Genomic DNA, 18,199 nt, shown 5'->3' on the forward strand with positions numbered 1-18,199 from the left:
TGTCTGCAAGGTCCAGGGGGCAGCGGATTGCTTGAAATCTTGTGACTCTCCCAAATCCCACCACCTGGGGAAGGAAAGGAGGGAATTCTCACTGTGGGCTGCCTCTGGACCTGGCTGCTCCGGCTAACGGGGTTAGTCCCCGGCTAGCTGGTCCCTAGCCTGTGGCTAATAGTGTGTTTGAGCTGTAGGTCCCGGAAGCCCTTATGGAGGAATGTGACATGCAGCCCAGCCTGACAGAGAGCTTATGTGTGTGAGCTGCAGATGGGCATGCTGGGTGTGGAGGATGAATGGCAAGGTCGTGCTGGCGGGCTCTCTGAACCTGCCCTCTTGTTCAGTTCTTTGTGCCGGAGGATACTTATCCATGTGCTGTCGCTGACGCAGTGATACGTTTTTGGCCTTGTTTTCTTTCGTTGCTCGTAACTTGGTTGGTAATTCAGGGCCTCTTAATTGTCTGGATCTGGGCAGAAAGCTGTGTGCCGGTCCGACCACGGCTTCATTAATCACGTTGTTTGCCTGTGGACGCATTCAGGGTACTCTGTCTTTGCCATTTTTAATAGCTTCCCCAGCTGTTCTAAGGGAGCTGCATGCCAATAACACACACCTAATCGATCCCATTAAAGCACGGAGCCCGCTTGCATTCAGCTGTGCAATGAATCGTTCGTCTCAAGTGCCCTAAGTGTGCTCCTGTTCTGATGTCAGCAGCTTCCTTGTCTGCTGTCCTGAGGTGCAGAGGAAAGATCTCTTTCATTCCGGTCTCCTCTGTGTCTGGGCATCTTCGGAAACCTTTGCCAGGCGTCAGTCTGTCTGCCTCTGGCTCCCTGACTGCCCTGCACAAGGCCTTGCATGGGAGGAGAAATCTGTAGCTTCTCCTGGGAAGTGTAAGTGATGCTTTATGGGAAAATGCTTTAGTTAGAACAGTGGTTGGGTCCATGTACTATGTCTAAGGGGTCTATGAAAGACAGAAAACGACCAAGCAGAATTCAGCTGTTTCTACAGACACTGGAACTCCTAAGGGGTCCTCACTTCCATTTGAAAGGTTGAGACTCTGATTTTAGAACATGTTCTTCCACATTTGATTTTGCCCTCTCCCTGGTGTAACGTTGACTCCAGTGGATCTTGGTACACCTCTTTCTCCTTATCTGGTGTTAGGAAGGCCTTGGGGCTCCCCTAAGTTACGCCCGACTGTAATGTTCCCAAGAGACTGAATATCCAACCCAGACATGGAATACTCTGGGGATATCCTGACCGCTTTTCTCTTTTTCCTATGTAAATGAGAGTAGAACCCGTCTCAGATTTTTTAACTTCTCTATCAAACAAATACAATCCTGCCAAAACTCTTCCAGGAGAACAATAAATAAAAATGCTGTGGACTCAACAAGCCTACATCATTATTGACCTACTCCAGCTCCGTGTGTACTTGTCCTCTTAGTCGGTGTAGTCGGGACAGAGTTCAAGGTGTCAGATACACTGGGTGACTGGCTGGATCAGTGCACTGGAATTGAGGGATCGAACTTTTAACCTCGAGGCTGCCAATATACATCCAACCCCAGTAGGTGTCAGCTGAATGTTGTTCTGCTTTGTGATGGGGGTTCATTGAAACAAGATGATCTCAGTCCAGATTCCAGGGCTAAGAGTCTGGATACAAATAGTTAGCATCCGTCCCCTTATTGGCTTTCTCCTCATGGGCCATGGACGTTGCATCCCCACTTCAGTTCTTCGGCAGTGGCTACTCAAGGTGCAGATCAAGGCACGTTAGCACCTCAGTCTCCAGATTTGTTTATCCCGGACCTTACACCAGTGTCAAAGTCTCTCACCCAGGCCAGGTCTGCATTACAGGCTGCTGTAGCTATAGCTGTGCTGGTCAGGGTAGTGGAGAGGTGTGATCCTTGGCCAGCAGAGCTGTGCTGGCGTAGCCCAGCGGCCACTATAACAGGGAAATCGCAGTTTTCTATGTAGCTAGTTTCTCTCAGGTGTGTTTTCACTAGGCCGGCACAAAGCACAGCTCTGCTGGCGTCATGGTGCCCATGCCAGGAGCACTCTGGTGCTGTAGCGTACCGGGGTCCTTATACCAGTAAAGTGACATGGCCTCCATCTCCCAGGCTCTCCGAATTTCAAAGGGGAAATGTTCATTATTACCCATCAATACATGTGCTTCCTGCGGGGGAGGACGTTGGAATTCCAGGATATGAAGCAAGCCCATGTTAGAACTTGCCGATGGCAAACTGAAGGGATATTGGCTGGTAAATTACTCCCCATCAGCTTGGTCCTTGCTCCCCGACCGGTATCTGGGAATCCCTCTTGGTACTTATCCAGCTTTGAACAAACTGAGTGTAACTTCACAAGTCCTCTGCCGGTGAGAAAAGGGAGGCAGCCCCATTATCAGTCCCAATGCAGCACTTTGGGGTGTGACGGTTTAACCAGCTAAGGTTTACTAGAGGCAGGTGGACACCACGGACAGCCCTGACCCGCTGCAGGTAGGGATAACCGGTTAAACAATGTTTTTACCCAGTTAGTCAATTAAACGGGCTCTTACGTCCCTAGTAGAGCATTTCACCTCCTAGTCACCAGTCCGCATGCGGCCCCAGTGTTCAGCGATAGGCAGGAAATCTGTGCCAGCTAGAACAATGGTTGCTTGATGACGTCCGCAAAATGGGCTGTTCCCGGTGGAGGGCGGAACACATCCGAGTTAGGACTCTTGTCTTCGTGAAGCTAGTGACTGGGTGGAGGCTGAGCCCTGGTCTGCACTGCAGAGGTAGGTGGATGTAAGGAATCTTTTATGTCAAACTCATGATCTCAGTGTCTGCACTACGGCCTTGCTCCTGCTGATGGCAGTGCCCTACCACACCGGCATCAGAACTCCACCTCCAGGAGAGGGTATGGGCTTTTGGCAGTGTAGTTAGGACAACGCAGTGTCTGTGTAGACACCGCGTCCCTGACAGCCCATTGGCTGACATTTCTATCCGTTTCATAGCTGTGCTCTGCAGCAGGGGGCTAAGAAATGCCAAGAAAGGCTGGTAGGCTCCCTGCTATGAAATGGAGCATGACTGGCCACGAAGCTCACAGCTGGAGCCTCCCTTCCCTCCTCCCCAGGGTAACAGTCAGGGTAGCTGGGTGCTAGGTTCAGTTTCACAGCATGGAGCCTGTCAGCCTTTCTTGTCAATTTCACAGCTTCTGCTGTGGGCCCCCCTACTGCTCTGCACCTGAGGCAGCCGTGAAATTGACAAGAAAAGCCGTTCGGCTTTGTGCTGTGAATCCTGCACCAGGCTCGCAGCTCAGCCTGTCACCCCGGCATGGGTGGGGTGGCTGGAGCTTCCCTGTCAGGGCCTGAGGGCCCTGGTGGGAGGTGGGCTCCCAGTGGGGAGCTCCATGCTGAACTGAGAACCTGGGTAGGAACCCTCTCCCCCAACTCCTCCTCAGTCGGTGCAAGCAGTCATGTTGAGGATGCGCCCCACAGGTAGAAAGGCTGTGTGGACTTGAAAAACAGCCGTAATTACGACATCGTTTTAAGTTTATAGTGTAGACTTACCCTGAGAGGCGTTAGAGGAGGTAGGTCCTTCCAGAACAGGGGTGAGGTACACTTTTCCTGATAGTGTGGTATCCTTTTTTTGTGTTCTAGCTCTGCCTGTTCTGTCATAAAAGCCCTACCCTTCCGTGCTGTTAGCTTGTTGCTCCCTCCCCGCCGTACCTGTGTGTGTGGTTTTCCCCCAACAACGTCCCTCTCCTCACCATAGCTCTGAGCTGTAGGACCTGTTTCTCTATATTAAAAAGCAAGGAAGGGAACTCTTCACCTGGCTCAAAGCTTTGGTGAATTCTACAGTTCAATGCAGTTCACTGCATTGTGCGTGACACCGTTCGGCTGCAGCAGCACAGAGCTTATGAGGAAGAAGCCAAACATGTTCCAGAAGAAACAGGAGAATCCTTCTCCCACAAGCTTCCCAACCGAGAGATGCATGTGGGCTGGTCTCGTCAGCATTGGGTAGCAGAGGAGCTCTGAATAGTGCAGACACTTGTAACTCATCAGGTTTGGCAGAGCAGTTCAGGTCACGTGCAGAGTGGAGTGGTGGCAGTTATGTGCCAGATCACTGGCAGGGCATCCAAGTTTGGCTTGAGCCAGTCCTGGGATTGCTAGATAACACTATCAGGAGAAACTCCATGACAAGATGAACTGGGCTGCGAAAGTCTCCTCTGGAAACATTTACAGTAAGGCAAGACACAGCACAATAAACTGCTGTAGGATACAGCTCCGCACTGGTGTCCAAGAATTAGACCAGAGGAACTAACAGAATGTATAGCAAATAGAAATGCTAAGTGGAATTTCATAGGAGAACAAGGAAGGGCAATGCCTCATTTCTTCTGCTCTTTTCTCCATCATCTGGCAGAGTTTGGGGAAGGGAGAGAAAATTGCTCACGCTTTCAGATCTTTGCTGCGCCTTGTTAACCTAAATCTGCTTATATACAGGTCTGTCCTCACGGAGGCTGCAAAAATCTCCTATCCAAGGAGCATCGCTCCATTTAAATGCTTTCTGTCTGTTTAGCGATGTGGTCTAAGAACGTGCACACTGGTTCAGGCCAAAGGTCCATCTCGCCCAGTATTCTGTCTGCCGACAGTGGCCAAAGCCAGGTGCCCCAGAGGGAGTGAACAGAACAGGGAACCATCAAGTGATCCCTCCCTTGTCACCCGTTCCCAGCCTCTGACAAACAGAAGCTAGGGACACCATCCCTGCCCATCCTGCCTAATAAGCAAGGCTCAGCAAATACACTTATCTACTCGCCCATGGCGAGTAAATTTCAGCCGGTTGCCCTGTTCCCTGGCGGTCTGCACATGCGCAGTGCGGGTCTCGCGCATGCACGGTGCGGGGCTGGCGAGTGGTTTTCGCCGCAATCGTCAAGCCCTGATAAGAAGCATGGATGGACCCGTCCTCCTTGAATTTCTCTAGTTCTTTTTTGATTGAGCTAGTTATTTTACCTAGTTCTTTATGTATCTCCAAGCAGTAGGTTCAAGGAGTTCCCTACCCACTGGAGTTACAGTAATTCAGATCTTACAAAACTGAATTCAACATGCACATTATCCTGTGGGCATTAAAAGTTGCTATTTGCCAATAGCTACCCCGCAACAGTATCCAAGTTGCTTTAGTTCTCTGTTGTAATGACAGGAAAACAAGCTGGCAGCATATTTCTTTTTAATTAATTTTTTGTGTTGGTTCTGGCAAATTCTTGCCCCTCTTCTTCTATGATTTGGCTGTGCAGTCTCCGTTTTTTCAGTCCATCCATCCAGATGAACAAGCAACTGACTGCAGGTCACACGTTTAGGTACAACGACTATAGGGTATATTTACCAGATGGGGTACTGTATTCTGGAAAAAAGTGATTCTTCAAAGGATTTAGGAGCCAGGGTAGATAACCCTCTGATTCGAGCTTTCAGTGTAATGTTGTGGCTAATAGGGTTTATGTCGGGGGTGGGGAATCTTTTTCTGGCTCGTTGTCTGTAGATTCTAAGACCTGCAGAAAAATCAGTCAGGGGCTGCACACAAGTGAGAAGCAAAAAACTAACAACCCCTCATTGATGTGGCCACTGACTGAGAAGGAGAAAGTCTCTCCTCGCATTCCCCTTGCACACTAGAGTCTGGGGGGGCCAGGGTAGTAGATTTTGTGCACTTCAGCCCCGCAGTAGGGTGGTGGAGGGGCTGGAGCGCCAGCACGGGCTTCCCAATTCTGGATTGATCCCTGAGCCTCAGGGGCAGGATCTAGGCCCTGGGCCGGAAGTTTCCCATCCCTGGTTTAGATGATGGTTGGCTGTCTAAACAGGAACACTCTGCAGACATGTATGGCGTTGCTGAGACGAATATCGGAAGACTCTCTTGTATTCTGGTATTCACATTTAAAAAGGGATGTAGAAAAATTTGAAAGGGCCACAAGAATGATTTGAGGTCTAGAGCACTTGAGCTTCTTTAGTTTAGTTTACTTTATCCATTTAATTTATCCCAGAGAACATGAAGAGGTGTCTGGATTGTGCTCAGTAAATATCTACACACGGAGAAAATTTCAGTTGATGGAGGGTGGTTTGATCTAGCAGAGAAAGGCACCACGATATGGGTCATGAACCATTGGAACAACTTAATAAGGAAGGGGATGGCTTCTCCAGCATTTGGAGTCTGGAAATCACGACTGGCTAGCTTTTGAAAATGTGCTGTAGTTCATCCGGCAGCTCTGGGCTTGATGCAGCAATCGGGGTGAAATTCTGTGACCAATTTCATGCAGGTCAGACTTGATGCTCACTGTGACACCTTCTGGCCTTGAAACTTGTGACCAGTCTCTCTCTCCCTGCCAGCAGCGCTCCCTTGGCAGGCCTGTGTTTCCGTCACTTCTCATTTTGTTCTCAAAGTCAGGTTACTTGAAAGCAGCCTCAGAGAATAGGTCTGGCTTGGAAAAGTCTGCCTTGTCTGCTTCCTTTTTCTGGTGGGGCACTTGACGTCTCAGTCCAGAGCTTGTGTAAAAAGTGCCCCCCTCTCCTCAACGTCGCCATCCCAAAGCTTGTGATCCTAACGGCGCTGGAGGGTTTTGCGGCACCTTTCGTCCAGAGACCTTGCGCTTCACAGCCTCACAACCTGCTCCCTTGAGGTGAATTACGTGTCAGGCTCCCTTGACAGTTGGACTAGCAGTGGCATCGCCTCCGACCGGCGGCATTGTCTACCCTCTGCGTTGCAGCCAACGAGCACCCGAGGAGCAGGGCAACAAGGAATTGGACCCTAGGAATCCTGCCCCTCAGTCCGTACTGCATCCACTAGATGAGCTCAGTCCAAGCCTTTGTTTTGCATCTCGGTGTGACGCAGATCAGAGAAACGCCTTCCCTCTCTCGTCTGCATTGTTGCTGTGTTTTAACGCCATTGCAGTAACACAGAGGGGCCCCGGTTGTGGACTAAAACCTCCTGGTGCTAACCCAGTGAAACGAAAGAACAGTCCAGTGTTTTAAAGCATAGTAGGCTACTCTGGAAGTCTGTGTTGCCTCTGCCCATCCACCCTCTCGCATGCGGGCCTCATTACAGACGTGTGTCAGAGGGCGGGCAGAGCTGTAGCATTACCTCCTCTCCTCTGCCTGGACCAATGCCTGTGTAACTAGCGTGGCTGCTTTCCATTAATTCACAGATGCTTTGGATCAGTCTCTCTCGCTAGATTCCTTCAAAGCAGAGCCGGCCTCCAACAGCAGAGGGCCAGTGGGCCACGAGAGTGCTGCGAGGATTAGGCAAAGAATTATTTTATGGAAAAGATGGGGGAGGGGGGAAGCGCTCTGATAAACGAGAGGGTCTGTAGCTTTGCCTTTGAATGCAGATCTTCCCCCTTCAGCAGGGTGAGGGTGGGAGGAGAGGGCATGTGTCCGTGTTGTGTGCATGCGGGCATTTCTCTTTGAAAGGTTACTAGAAGCCTTTGACCCGGAGGCAGAGCCTCATTTCAGTCTCTCTTTTCCAGCATGCAAGTAAAGACCCCAAAGAAGCGAGAGACACCCGAGATCAAAAAGAATCCAAGGAGGAAGGCAGCAAAAGCATCTTGGAGTTTGGCAAGCCCCCGCCCTTGCCCCCTTTCCCAGGCCTTCATCAGTCACTACCTCAGAACCAGAGCTATGTGGCCACCACAAAATCACAGACAGGTAACGAGGACAGAGCCAGTCGCGCTTGCTGGGAACAGGCATTTTCACAGGCTTCTGATGGTAGTTTGCGATTGAAATCTGCTCGTGACAAGGGGTAGCTTCATAATAACATGTATTGCCACATCTCTTGTAAAGAGAAGCCTCTTCAAGGTTCTCATTTAAAGGGTATTAAAGTAAAATCCAATGCAAGGATTTACGTTCGAAGGGAACTGAGACGGTACAGCAAGAGAGCAATAGTGTTGACTCCCAAGATGGCCATTCCATGGGTTTACATTATTCTTCAAAAAGCTGGAACCGAATATGCCTCTGACATGTATTTTCCAAAGACAGCATGAAGCACTGAGGTGTGATCTTAGATTTGTCTAGGGGCCTGCAGGGAGGTTAACAAAGGTAACGGTTGAGCAGGGAAGGTGTAACAAAGAAAATTGAAACTTTGGTGCAGTTTTAAAGTGAAGTTAAAGAACAGCCATCTTTGTATTCAGCAACACTGCTCCCTGCATGTGCTGTTATTCCTGATCACTTTACGGTTTAAGACAGAGGATGTTGCTCTTGTAGACTCTGAGCGTCAGCTGGGTTCTCTTCTGCCTGCATCCTCAGCAAAACTGCCAGCTAAGTTCCGAGAGGGAGAAACGGTATTGCTGGTGGTGATGTAAGGAGCAGAATGAATTGAGGGAGAGGAATGCAGGGTGGGATTTCAGAATGTAGTTTGTTTGCCGGTGGGGCGGAAGCACGTGTGTGCATGTGCACGTGCTCTTTTGGATGGCTTCTAAATGTAAATATTTGTGCTCAGTGTTGATTTTCTGCCTGTGACTTCATTTTGAATGCACTTTTGAATGGCATCTCTCCTGCATTCCATGCCTTCTCCTTCCCCCACTGAATCTGTGCGTGTTCTATTCCCTCTCTCCCCATCCAGCTGCTGCAGTCTCTCGGAAGAAAAAGCGGAGAATGGGAACGTATAGCCTGGTTCCCAAGAAAAAGACCAAAGTGTTAAAACAGAGAACGATGATTGAGATGTTTAAGAGCATAACTCATTCCTCTGTGGGTGCCAAGGTAAGGGCTGAGCCAGACATGCTCCTTATGTGCTTGTTGGGGGAAGAAAGTGCTTGATTCGTTCATCCATGTGTATTTGGCAGTAGCAGATCAACTCCATGGGCAGGCTTGTGAATATGGCAGCTCCTTGGAGATCTGTAATTTATTATCTCCAGCTGCGTTCTCGCTCTAGCAATTTCCTGCCCTTCTGAGGCTGGTGGTGGGGAAAGTTCTGAAATTGGGCAGTTACAGGGATCATCTCAGATACCATGTGTCTCCTGGCAGAGGCAGATGAAAACAGCCCCGTTCTGGGTTTTTCTGCTTCTCATTTCTCTGTGGGGTTCTTGGCACTGGGGACTTCTCAAGGCACCAACATTTCTGCCTTGGTGGCCTCCAGAGAGTCCTCCCTCGTGTTAGCGCTCAAGGCTGCAAAGTGACCAAGGCAGGCGATTTAAAAAAATGTAGGTTGGGATTCAGAGCTGGCCTAACTGTGATCCGAGGTCATGCGATGAGAGTGATACCATTACGTTCAGTGAGAGCCGAAAATCCCAGCCTGGGTGGGAGAGCCCAGAATTACTCCCGTTGGCATCTCTTCCTCCCGCTGATGGGGCTAGGACCCTGGCAGCACAGTCTCTGCCCAGATGCATTGGCAGCATTGCTGGGTGCTGAGGGGAAACGTGTCCCTGGCGCGCTCCCCAGCACTGCTGACAGCACCATGTACTGTCCCCGGTACAAAGACGATGATGTAAAGCTGCGGTGGGTCTCGGTGGATCAGTAGTTGGGGTGAGGCTGCCTTCATGACGTATGTACCTGGGTGTTTCAGAGTGAAAAGGACCTAATGAGCATCAGCCCTCACGTGAATGGGGAAAGCATAGAGGTGGACTCGGAAGAGGAAGACTCTGACGACCTGGAAGAGGAAGATGAACACGGAGCTGAACAGTCCGCCGGGTTTCCTGCAGAGGACACCAGGACCGCTAAGGAGGGCTCTTCGGACGCTGATAATGCCAGAAAGGTATCTGGATGCTTTTTGAGCGGAAGGGGGATTGTTGGACACAGGAACAGGGCACTGGAAGGAGCCTAAGTTCACAGCCTGACATGAAGATGTTTCTAGGACTTAGCATTCCAGGTGGCAATGGGAGCAAGACCCCTGCAGTGACCTGCTATGTCTCCTCCTTGCCTGCCGTGGGAGTTTTGGAATTGGGGCATTGCCATGCAAGTCTGCTAAGTCTCATAGCCTGTCTCAGGAAGGTAAACAGAACCTGAAGGGATAGAAGCAGAAACCCCATAGTGGACAATTTTGAAATGATCTGACCAAAGAGCAAGTTTCTTCCAAATCCTCTTCACTTTTAGGCTCTTTTATACCCTGAAGCATGAGGGTTTAAAAACCAGGTGCACCAAACATCCCCATATCTGTTTGTGTCACCCCTCCTGGGCTGTAATAGGAGCCAGACAGATGGCAGAGACATGAAGCTGGCCCTGCTTCTGGGGAGCCCCGAAGGTTATGATCCTGTCCCAATACATACACCACAGCTGTGAGTTCCTAGACAAGGGGTTCTTGCTTTGGCAAGTGAATTGTGTTCGTTCAAACTCTGGTTCCGTCGTGGATGGGGCGTGGCGGCAGAAGCCCTGTAGTTGCATGGTGAGGCACGTGCTTTAGTTTGAAATAGCTGATGTGGCCGCGTCTTTCTCTTCTTGGGGGATGCTGACGACAGATGGAAGATGGTGAATCTGAGGAGGAACAAGAATCGGGAGAATCGGGAGAGGAGGAGGAGGATGGAGATGAGTCCGACTTGGTGAGCCTGGCTTTGAGAGATTTCTTTTCAGCCTTTGCCCTGTACCAACACCTTCCTTTTTACACTCTGCCTAAGAGAGAAGCTCCCCAGTTCCCTGCCAGTGCGACCAAAGCACTGTCTGAAACCCAACGGAACCACCCCCAGAGGCCAGTTGCCTTCTGATGCTCACTGACGAACTTTTGTTTGTTTGCCGTTTTCAACAAGGTGCTGATTACTTTCTTCGATGTTTATTGTTACAATACTTGACATTCCTCATGAGTTTTTCTTTAGACACACACCTGGTAGTTGTACTGAGTGTCTAGCTCTTCTTTTTATGAGCTGAAATTGAACCCTCCTTTCCTGAAAACTCTGCCGCCAGTGGTTGTATGTCAGCACTTACAGGCACTCATTCATTAATCCGTGGCCCCAGCCCTCACGGGGCCCTGCGGGCCACACAACCCCTCAGAAGGTAGGGGTTTAAGCTTCTAAACAATATACAGTGTCACCTGCCTCAAGCAAAATGGGGAGACAATTGCACCATTTGACAGTATTGAGATTATCACAAGTGACTTGTGCTTTTTGGGTGCCCAGTGTGAAAAGTCTCGTGGGAACATGGCTGGTCACACAGGGCTGACCTCCTTTCACCCCATCAGAAAGTCAGGCCACGTTTCAAGGTGCCCAGAATCCCTAGTCATTCATGAAGGTCGTTTGTCTCAGTCATTTCTTGCAGTTATTTGCATAGTCAGTTTATCTGGCTGAGCGGCCGGTTGAAGTTGGGACAAAGTGCAACTAGTCTCATTTCTGTGCAATTGGGGAGGGAAGGGCAGGTCCGTAGTAATGCGCCCTCAATTCATGTGTTTGTTTCTGGTCCCCAGAATAACTTTCCCTAAGCAGTTTCTTGACGTGTCTCCTCATTTCAAGGGCTCTGGTGCGAGGGCGGGACACAGAGTATTTTGAGAAGGAAGCCATTGTAGATTTGAACTTCTTCATTGATTGGAGTGGGGAGTTGGATTGGGCTGTTCATGGGCCGTCGATGTTGAGTTTGAAGGCTTAGAGGCTGCAATTTTCAAGGATGCCCAACTCCCCCTCTTAATGGCTTCTTTGAACACCCAGCCTGGAGTAAGTTGTATAAATGTATCACATGCATCAAGCAGTAAAGCACCCTGGATTCGCAGACACCACTGGCCTCCAGAGTGCTTGCTGCTCACTATCTGTAGTGAATGTGGTTGAGGTGGTGTGCACAGCCAGGACCTTGCTCTAGAAAGGCATGTTGAAAGTGAAACATGCACTGCTTACATGAAAGGAAACCCGCCCCCGTGTTTCTAAGTGTCTCTGGTAAGCTCTAGAGACTTCTGAGAACCGGGTTAATTTCAAAACCTGATTCTCAGTTACACAAACTCCCCGTACTTTGTTCTGGGACTGGAAGTGGGCCTTAAAATGGGTGGAAATGAGTACAGGGCCACAGGTACAAGCATGCTGTGAGTGCAAATGGCCTTTCTGGTTCTTCAGAGCTCCGAGTCTAGCATGAAGAAGAAACTGCTGAAGAGGAAAGGGAAGACGGACAGTCCCTGGCTGAAACCCGCCCGGAAGAGGAGAAGGAGGAATAAAAAGAAACAAGCCAGCGTGTTAGGTAATTGCTTGCATGTGTCTGCTAACTGGATAGAAATGGGCCTTCTACATGAAGACAAAAGGATGATGCCCTCGGCTCCCAGCTGACTTGCTGCCATATCTTTGTAGATGAAGTGGGAGGAGGGAAGGGCACAAGGGGAAAATTACTACAGGGTTAGAAGTAGCTTCTGTTCGAGATTTGCCATAGCGACTGTGGCACCTTAGAGACTAACAGATGTATTGGAGCATAAGCTTTTGTGGGCAGAGGCCCACTTCGTCAGATGCATCCAATATCTCTGTTAGTCTATAAGGTGCCACAGGACTCCTTGTCGCTTTTGCAGATCCAGACTAACACGCTACCCCTCTGAGATTCGCCATAGGAACTCCCCCCAGCATCTCTCTGAAGAAGACTCACCAGGGCCAGATAAAACTGGAACGTCAGCCATGTGGGGGGACGCAGGTGCCAAAAGTCCCTGACGCATTTTCCCGTGCAGTTTGGTTTTACAATGCCAGCCAGACATTGGCTCTGCCCCCAGAACACCCACAAAGCCTGAACTGTCTGAGATTTGGAAAGGGTTCAGGTTGGAGCAATGCAGAACCATGGGGTAGCTAGGGTCCTCAACACAGCTGCTGTTGCAGATAGAAAATATTTTGTATTCTTTGTATTTTCATAGGGCTTAAGAGCCCCAGTCACAGGCGAGGATCCCAGTGTGTAAGGTGCTGCACAAATGACTTGTCCTCGTGAACTTCCCAAATGTTTCAGACCACCAACACTCTGCGGCCAGTGGTTGTATGTCAGCACTTACAGGCACTTCTCCCTTCGCAAAGCAGTCCATAAGTTTTGCTGGTGACAGGGCAGATTTGGCAGGAACTGTCGGCCTTTGTTCTTCTTCCAAGAAACAGAATAGCCAACATGTAGAAAGGGTTAGGGTAGAAGGCAGTGGGACAGGTTGGCTGCTGCTCCTTAAGGCTATGTCTGCACAGCAGTGTTATTTTGGAATAACTGACATTACTCCAAATTAACAAAGAGCGTATGTATGCAGCAAGCCGTTATTTCAAAATAATATCCAGCTGGAGGACGTCTTACTCTGACTCCTGTAACCCTTATTTCACAAGGAGTAAGGGACGTCGAAGGAAGAGTGTTCTTCCTTCGATTTCCTGCTGTGTAGACAGCGCCAAAAGCCGAATAAAGCTGTTTTGACTTTAGCTACACAGTTGCTGTAGCTCAAGTTGTCTAGCTTAATTCGACTTTCGCCCTGCTATATAGACGTACCCTAGGTGAACATTTCCCACTTATTCATGGCGTTGTTCTCTTGCCTGCCTCACCCACCCGGAGGAAGAGCACCTTGATGAGAGCCTGCAGAAGAAAAGGCACACACCAGATGGCTCCCTTGGAGAAGGAATAAAGACCCAAGAAAACCTCACCAAGTTGTGGGGTTAATGCCAGGGAGATCTATTCAGAAGGGGCCCAGGGAAACTGCCATGTAGGCAGAGGTTGATAGTCCCCAGCAGCACAGCTATGTCGCTTTAGTCAGCACCAATATTAAAGGTCCACGATTCTCCGTCACCATCAGGCGGCTTGTCTAACGGGGGTAGCCGGTGTTTCTGCTTGCATAGACTGACTTTTACCAACTTCTGTCGCAAGTCGCTGAGTGAACACGTTTCAGCCCGGGGATCGGGGCACAGCATGCAAGCGGTCACATCAGTCATGCCTGGTAGCTTTTTCCTGGTTGGCTGATCATAGAATCCTAGGACTGGAAGGGACCTCGAGAGGTCATCGAGTCCAGCCCCCTGCCCTCAAGGCAGGATCAAGCTCCGTCTACACCATCCCTGACAGATGTCTATCTAACCTGTTCTTAAATATCTCCAGAGAGGGAGATTCCACCACCTCCCTTGGCAATTTATTCCAATATTTGACCACCCTGACAGTTAGGAATTTTTTCCTAATGTCCAATCTAAACCTCCCCTGCTGCACTTTAAGCCCATTACTCCTTGTCCTGTCCTCAGAAACCAAGAGGAACAAATTTTCTCCTTCCTCCTTGTGACACCCTTTTAGATATTTGAAAGCCGCTATCATGTCCCCCCTTAATCTTCTTTTTTCCAAACTAAACAAGCCCAGTTCATGAAGCCTGGCTTCATAGGTCATGTTCTCTAAACTTTTTTAATAGGAAGTGGTGGTGGCAATTGCTTCTGAGCAAATAGCTAATACTAACATTCAGGCCTGGCTCTCTTTGTTGACCTGCACGTGTAGGTATTGGCGTGAAAACCAGCTATTCCCCCAGTGAGTTGGGGGAATAAAAGCCTGTTGGTCCCATTTTTAGTGGTGGGAGCTAGCAAGAAGCAGAGTGTGAAGATGGGTGACTCAAAAGAGTTTGAACTCATTCAAAGATTCACAAATATCCCCCCTCTTTCACAATCTCCATTTAGCAGCCACCTTGCTTATTAAACAGTAGGACTGGGAATTTACACTCCCCCTCCCATTAATCTGAATGACAGCGATCCCATTCCCTTCCAATGTGTGATGTGTACGTTCTTGGTGAGTTTGCACTGCCTTGCTGGGGCAGTGGCCTAGGGCCCCTTTGCAGCAGGTTGGAGAGAGAGATTGTGGGGTAAGTCAGGGCGAGCTAGGTTTCCATCTCTTTCTCTTGCCATTTAAGCTTCTGCTGCTGATGCAGTACGGCAGCAGACAGATGTGTGTTTGGAAGGCAGGACTTGTTTGTCTCGTTTTATTCTTTCATCGTTACCTAAGTGGAAGTGAAAAATCTACCCGATCCTACAGAAAAGGAGATGAGAGAGCAATTGTAACATTCGTGGCCAGATGTTACATTTTCATTATTTCTGTATGCATCTGTATTTATAGAGTCTCTTAGGCGTGTAGCCTGAATACTGCTTGCTTTGTGATGAATGTGGCCTTTATACACACACACCCGCACTCTCTTTTTTTCTATATAAATATATGTATATTTTAATTTAGGTACTGAAGCGTATAAACCACCTTTGGGAGGCAGAGAGGGTGCTGGGCAGGAGAATAGTATGGAATACATGGAAGTGTCTTTTGAGTCTTTGGATCTCCGAGTAAAGGGAATTCTGTCTTCACAATCGGAAGGTGAGTGTCAGCTTTCTAAATATGGCCATGTACCATTTTGGTTCTTTGTTTCCTTGGTCTCATCCTCTGTATTGAGATGATGCCCCCTGGTGGCTACTGCTAGGAGAATTTGAAGAGATGCATCATTATAAAGGCGGCTCATCTCGCTGAGCCCAGGGGCACAGGTGGCACCGTTACAGTCTGGGCCCAGTTTGGTGCAGAATAGGGTTCAAGGGAGGGAACCCCCCTTACATTAGCTTACAAGGTTTTGTGGGTGAATTTTAAGATAGCAAACGTTTCTTACGGAGCAGGCAAGTCTTTCTCCTTTTGGCTGACGCCTTCTCCCTCGATTTTTGTCGGCCTGGTTTTGCAGCCTCCTCCCCCTTTAAATAACCATTGTTTACCTAAAAAGCACCATGCCACAGCCCTGCCGTATTCTACTGGCATAGCCCCCAGCACTGCAAAGTGTGGTGTGTTGGGGCGTTACCGTAGTTACTTTTGGAGAGGGCAGGTAGACTCCCTGAGGATGGACGGCTTCTCCTACTCAGGGGGGCAGTACCTGGGCGTCCAAGTGCAGGGTTGTCGGCCTGTTGGCTCCAGAGAGGCCTCTGCTAATGAGAAGGCTGCTGTTCCCAGTGCTGAATTTGTCGGGAGGCCAGTGCTTCATCATAAAACTGACTCTCCCCCACGCTGTGCTTCCTTTGGAAGTCTGCCTTATTCTGTCGACCAGGGGATCTCACAGAGCTGGTGGGAGTGTCCATCCTGAACGGAAAGTCAATTTCTCTCCCTCCCCCAAGCCCTCAGGAGCTGGATCCTGAGTGTTTTGACTAGATCCACTGGATGTCAGAAGGGCTGTGGAAGTAGCAGCTGGAAGGAGAAATAAACTGCTCCCCGCCTTATGGTCCTGGAAGAGACTCTGTTTCCTTAAGGCTCTAGATAGGCTTGACACGCAAATCTACAGGGATTTGCACTGCACTGTCACAGCCCCTCCTTAGCAGGCTTCTACAGCTAGATGGCTGCAGTAGAGACAGGCTTTGTCTATGGGCCATACTGGTTCTTGGGAGCATAATACTTCCTGCTTGGGGACGTTCCCTACAAGATGAAAACGGATCGGCTTCTCACCCCGAGAATGCTGTTGAGGCGGAGGGGGGAATGTTGATTTCTCAATGACACCAGAGGGGAATCTCTGCTGCGACCCTAAGATTAGTATGGGTGTTTCAACCTTCGCCCAGACCGAAACAACTCCCCTTTTGGAGCTTTTTGACTTCATTTGAAGACCTAATAGCTTCCCAAGCTTGAGGAAGACAGTTTAGAATTAGCCACGCGTAAATGTGTTGGAAGTTTTAAAAAACAATGTTGGTGTTTCTGTAACGCAAACACGTGAGGAACACGGTGCAGCTCTCTGGCTCAGACCAAATATGCCAAGGGATATTTTTTTTTCAAGCAAGTAATAAGCCTTTGCAAATAGAAACCAGTCCTGAAAAACTTTTCTCACATTCTGCTGTAATACAGCTTCAGACTTAACTTGCAGGGAGCCAACTGCAATTCCATCTGGTGTTACAATAACATATTCAGGGTCTGGACTCCTGGGTTCTCTGCTCCCTGCCACAGGTGCACGGTGTGACGGTGGGGAGGTCTCTCCTTCAGGGTGGGGCTTTCAGTTGTCCCAAGTGTCTGCTTCCTTTGCAGTCAGTGGTAAAATTCCCACGGGGAGCAGAGTTAGAACAATACTGGGCACTTCTGAAAACGCCACATTAAGTACCTTGATTTTCCCCATCTGTGGAATAGGGATAAGACCAAGTGCGTACTTATGTTATGAGCTTTACCTGATGCTTGCACAGAGCTATGAGAACCTTGTTCGGAGGGGCTGTAGAAGAGCAAAGCATCGACAAACTGTGTCCTTTTCTTCTGTGTGGCTCTTCTCTGGAGGCCATTATGGAGCTGATTGACTTGACTTTCACACTGTAGGTCTTTCTAATGGCCCTGAAGCAATGGAAGTGGATGGTCTTCAGGAAGTTCCTCTCTGTAGCTGTCGAATGGAAACCCCCAAGAGCCGAGAGATTACCACACTAGCCAACAACCAGTGCATGGCAACGGAGAGCGTGGACAATGAGGTAGGAGCCCCGCCTCTAGCTTCTCACAGATCTTCCTCCCATGGATGGTTTGGCCCCCTCTGTTTCATGTGCTGAGGGTTCTGCCTGCTCTTGTTTGGGTGAGCTATTGGCTGTGCTAACAGGTTTGCAGTGGAGCCAAGGTCTTGACTTTGATGGAGGGAGTCTGAAGACCGGGTTGAGAACATTCGTGTGCTCAGTTTACATACTAGTGATGCTCATAGAACCATAGATGATCAGGGCTGGAAGAGACCTTAGGAGGTCATCTACTCCAGCCCCTTGCTCAAAGCAGGACCAACCCCAATGAAATCATCCTGGCCAGGGCTTTGTCAAGGTTTTGTTAAAAACCTCTAGGGATGGAGATTCCACCCCCTCCCTAGGGAACCCATCCCAGTGCCCCACCCCCCTCCTAGGGAAATCGTTTTTCCTAATAGCCAACCCATATCTCCCCCGCTGCAACTTGAGACCATTGCTCCTTGTTCTGCCAACTGTCCCCACAGAGAACAGCCTCTCTCCATCCTCTTTGGAACCCCCCCTTCAGGTAGATGAAGGCTGCTATCAGATCCCCCCTCGCTCTTCTGCAGACTAAATAAGCCCAAATCTGTCAGCCTCTCCTCATAAAGCATGTACCCCAGCGCCCTAATAATTTTGATTGCCCTCCACAGGACTCTCCAATTTATTCACATCCTTTCTGTACTGGGGGGCCCAATACTGGACATGATACTCCAGATGTGGCCTCACCAGTTCCAAACAGAGAGGAATAATCACTTCCCTTGCTCTGCTGGCAATGCTCCTCCTAATGCAGCCCAACAGCCTTCTTGGCAACAAGGGCCCACTGTTGACTCATATCCAGGGAAACACCCCTAGAGCCTTGGTGTGGAAAAGCCGGGAGACTGGCTCCCAGGTGTCACTAGGCAAGGAAGAGGAGATGGCTCTCTATCCCCCTGCAGAC

At 49.4% G+C, this 18,199-nt stretch overlaps 1 protein-coding gene across 12 annotated transcripts in view; it reads left to right on the forward strand.

Moving 5' to 3' along the window:
- Positions 1-18,199, forward strand: part of EHMT1 (euchromatic histone lysine methyltransferase 1) — a 179,104-nt gene that overhangs the window by 112,859 nt on the left and 48,046 nt on the right. For all 12 annotated transcript variants that reach the window (XM_075905437.1, XM_075905436.1, XM_075905438.1 and 9 more), the window contains 7 exons: positions 7,465-7,642; positions 8,556-8,692; positions 9,495-9,683; positions 10,384-10,464; positions 11,953-12,073; positions 15,026-15,157; positions 17,105-17,250. In XM_075905437.1, coding sequence (XP_075761552.1) covers positions 7,465-7,642; positions 8,556-8,692; positions 9,495-9,683; positions 10,384-10,464; positions 11,953-12,073; positions 15,026-15,157; positions 17,105-17,250 — 984 coding nt within the window. The remainder of the gene's footprint in view (positions 1-7,464; positions 7,643-8,555; positions 8,693-9,494; positions 9,684-10,383; positions 10,465-11,952; positions 12,074-15,025; positions 15,158-17,104; positions 17,251-18,199) is intronic.

Source organism: Pelodiscus sinensis, chromosome 22, assembly GCF_049634645.1.
Source record: "Pelodiscus sinensis isolate JC-2024 chromosome 22, ASM4963464v1, whole genome shotgun sequence".
Taxonomy (NCBI): Eukaryota; Metazoa; Chordata; order Testudines; family Trionychidae; genus Pelodiscus; species Pelodiscus sinensis.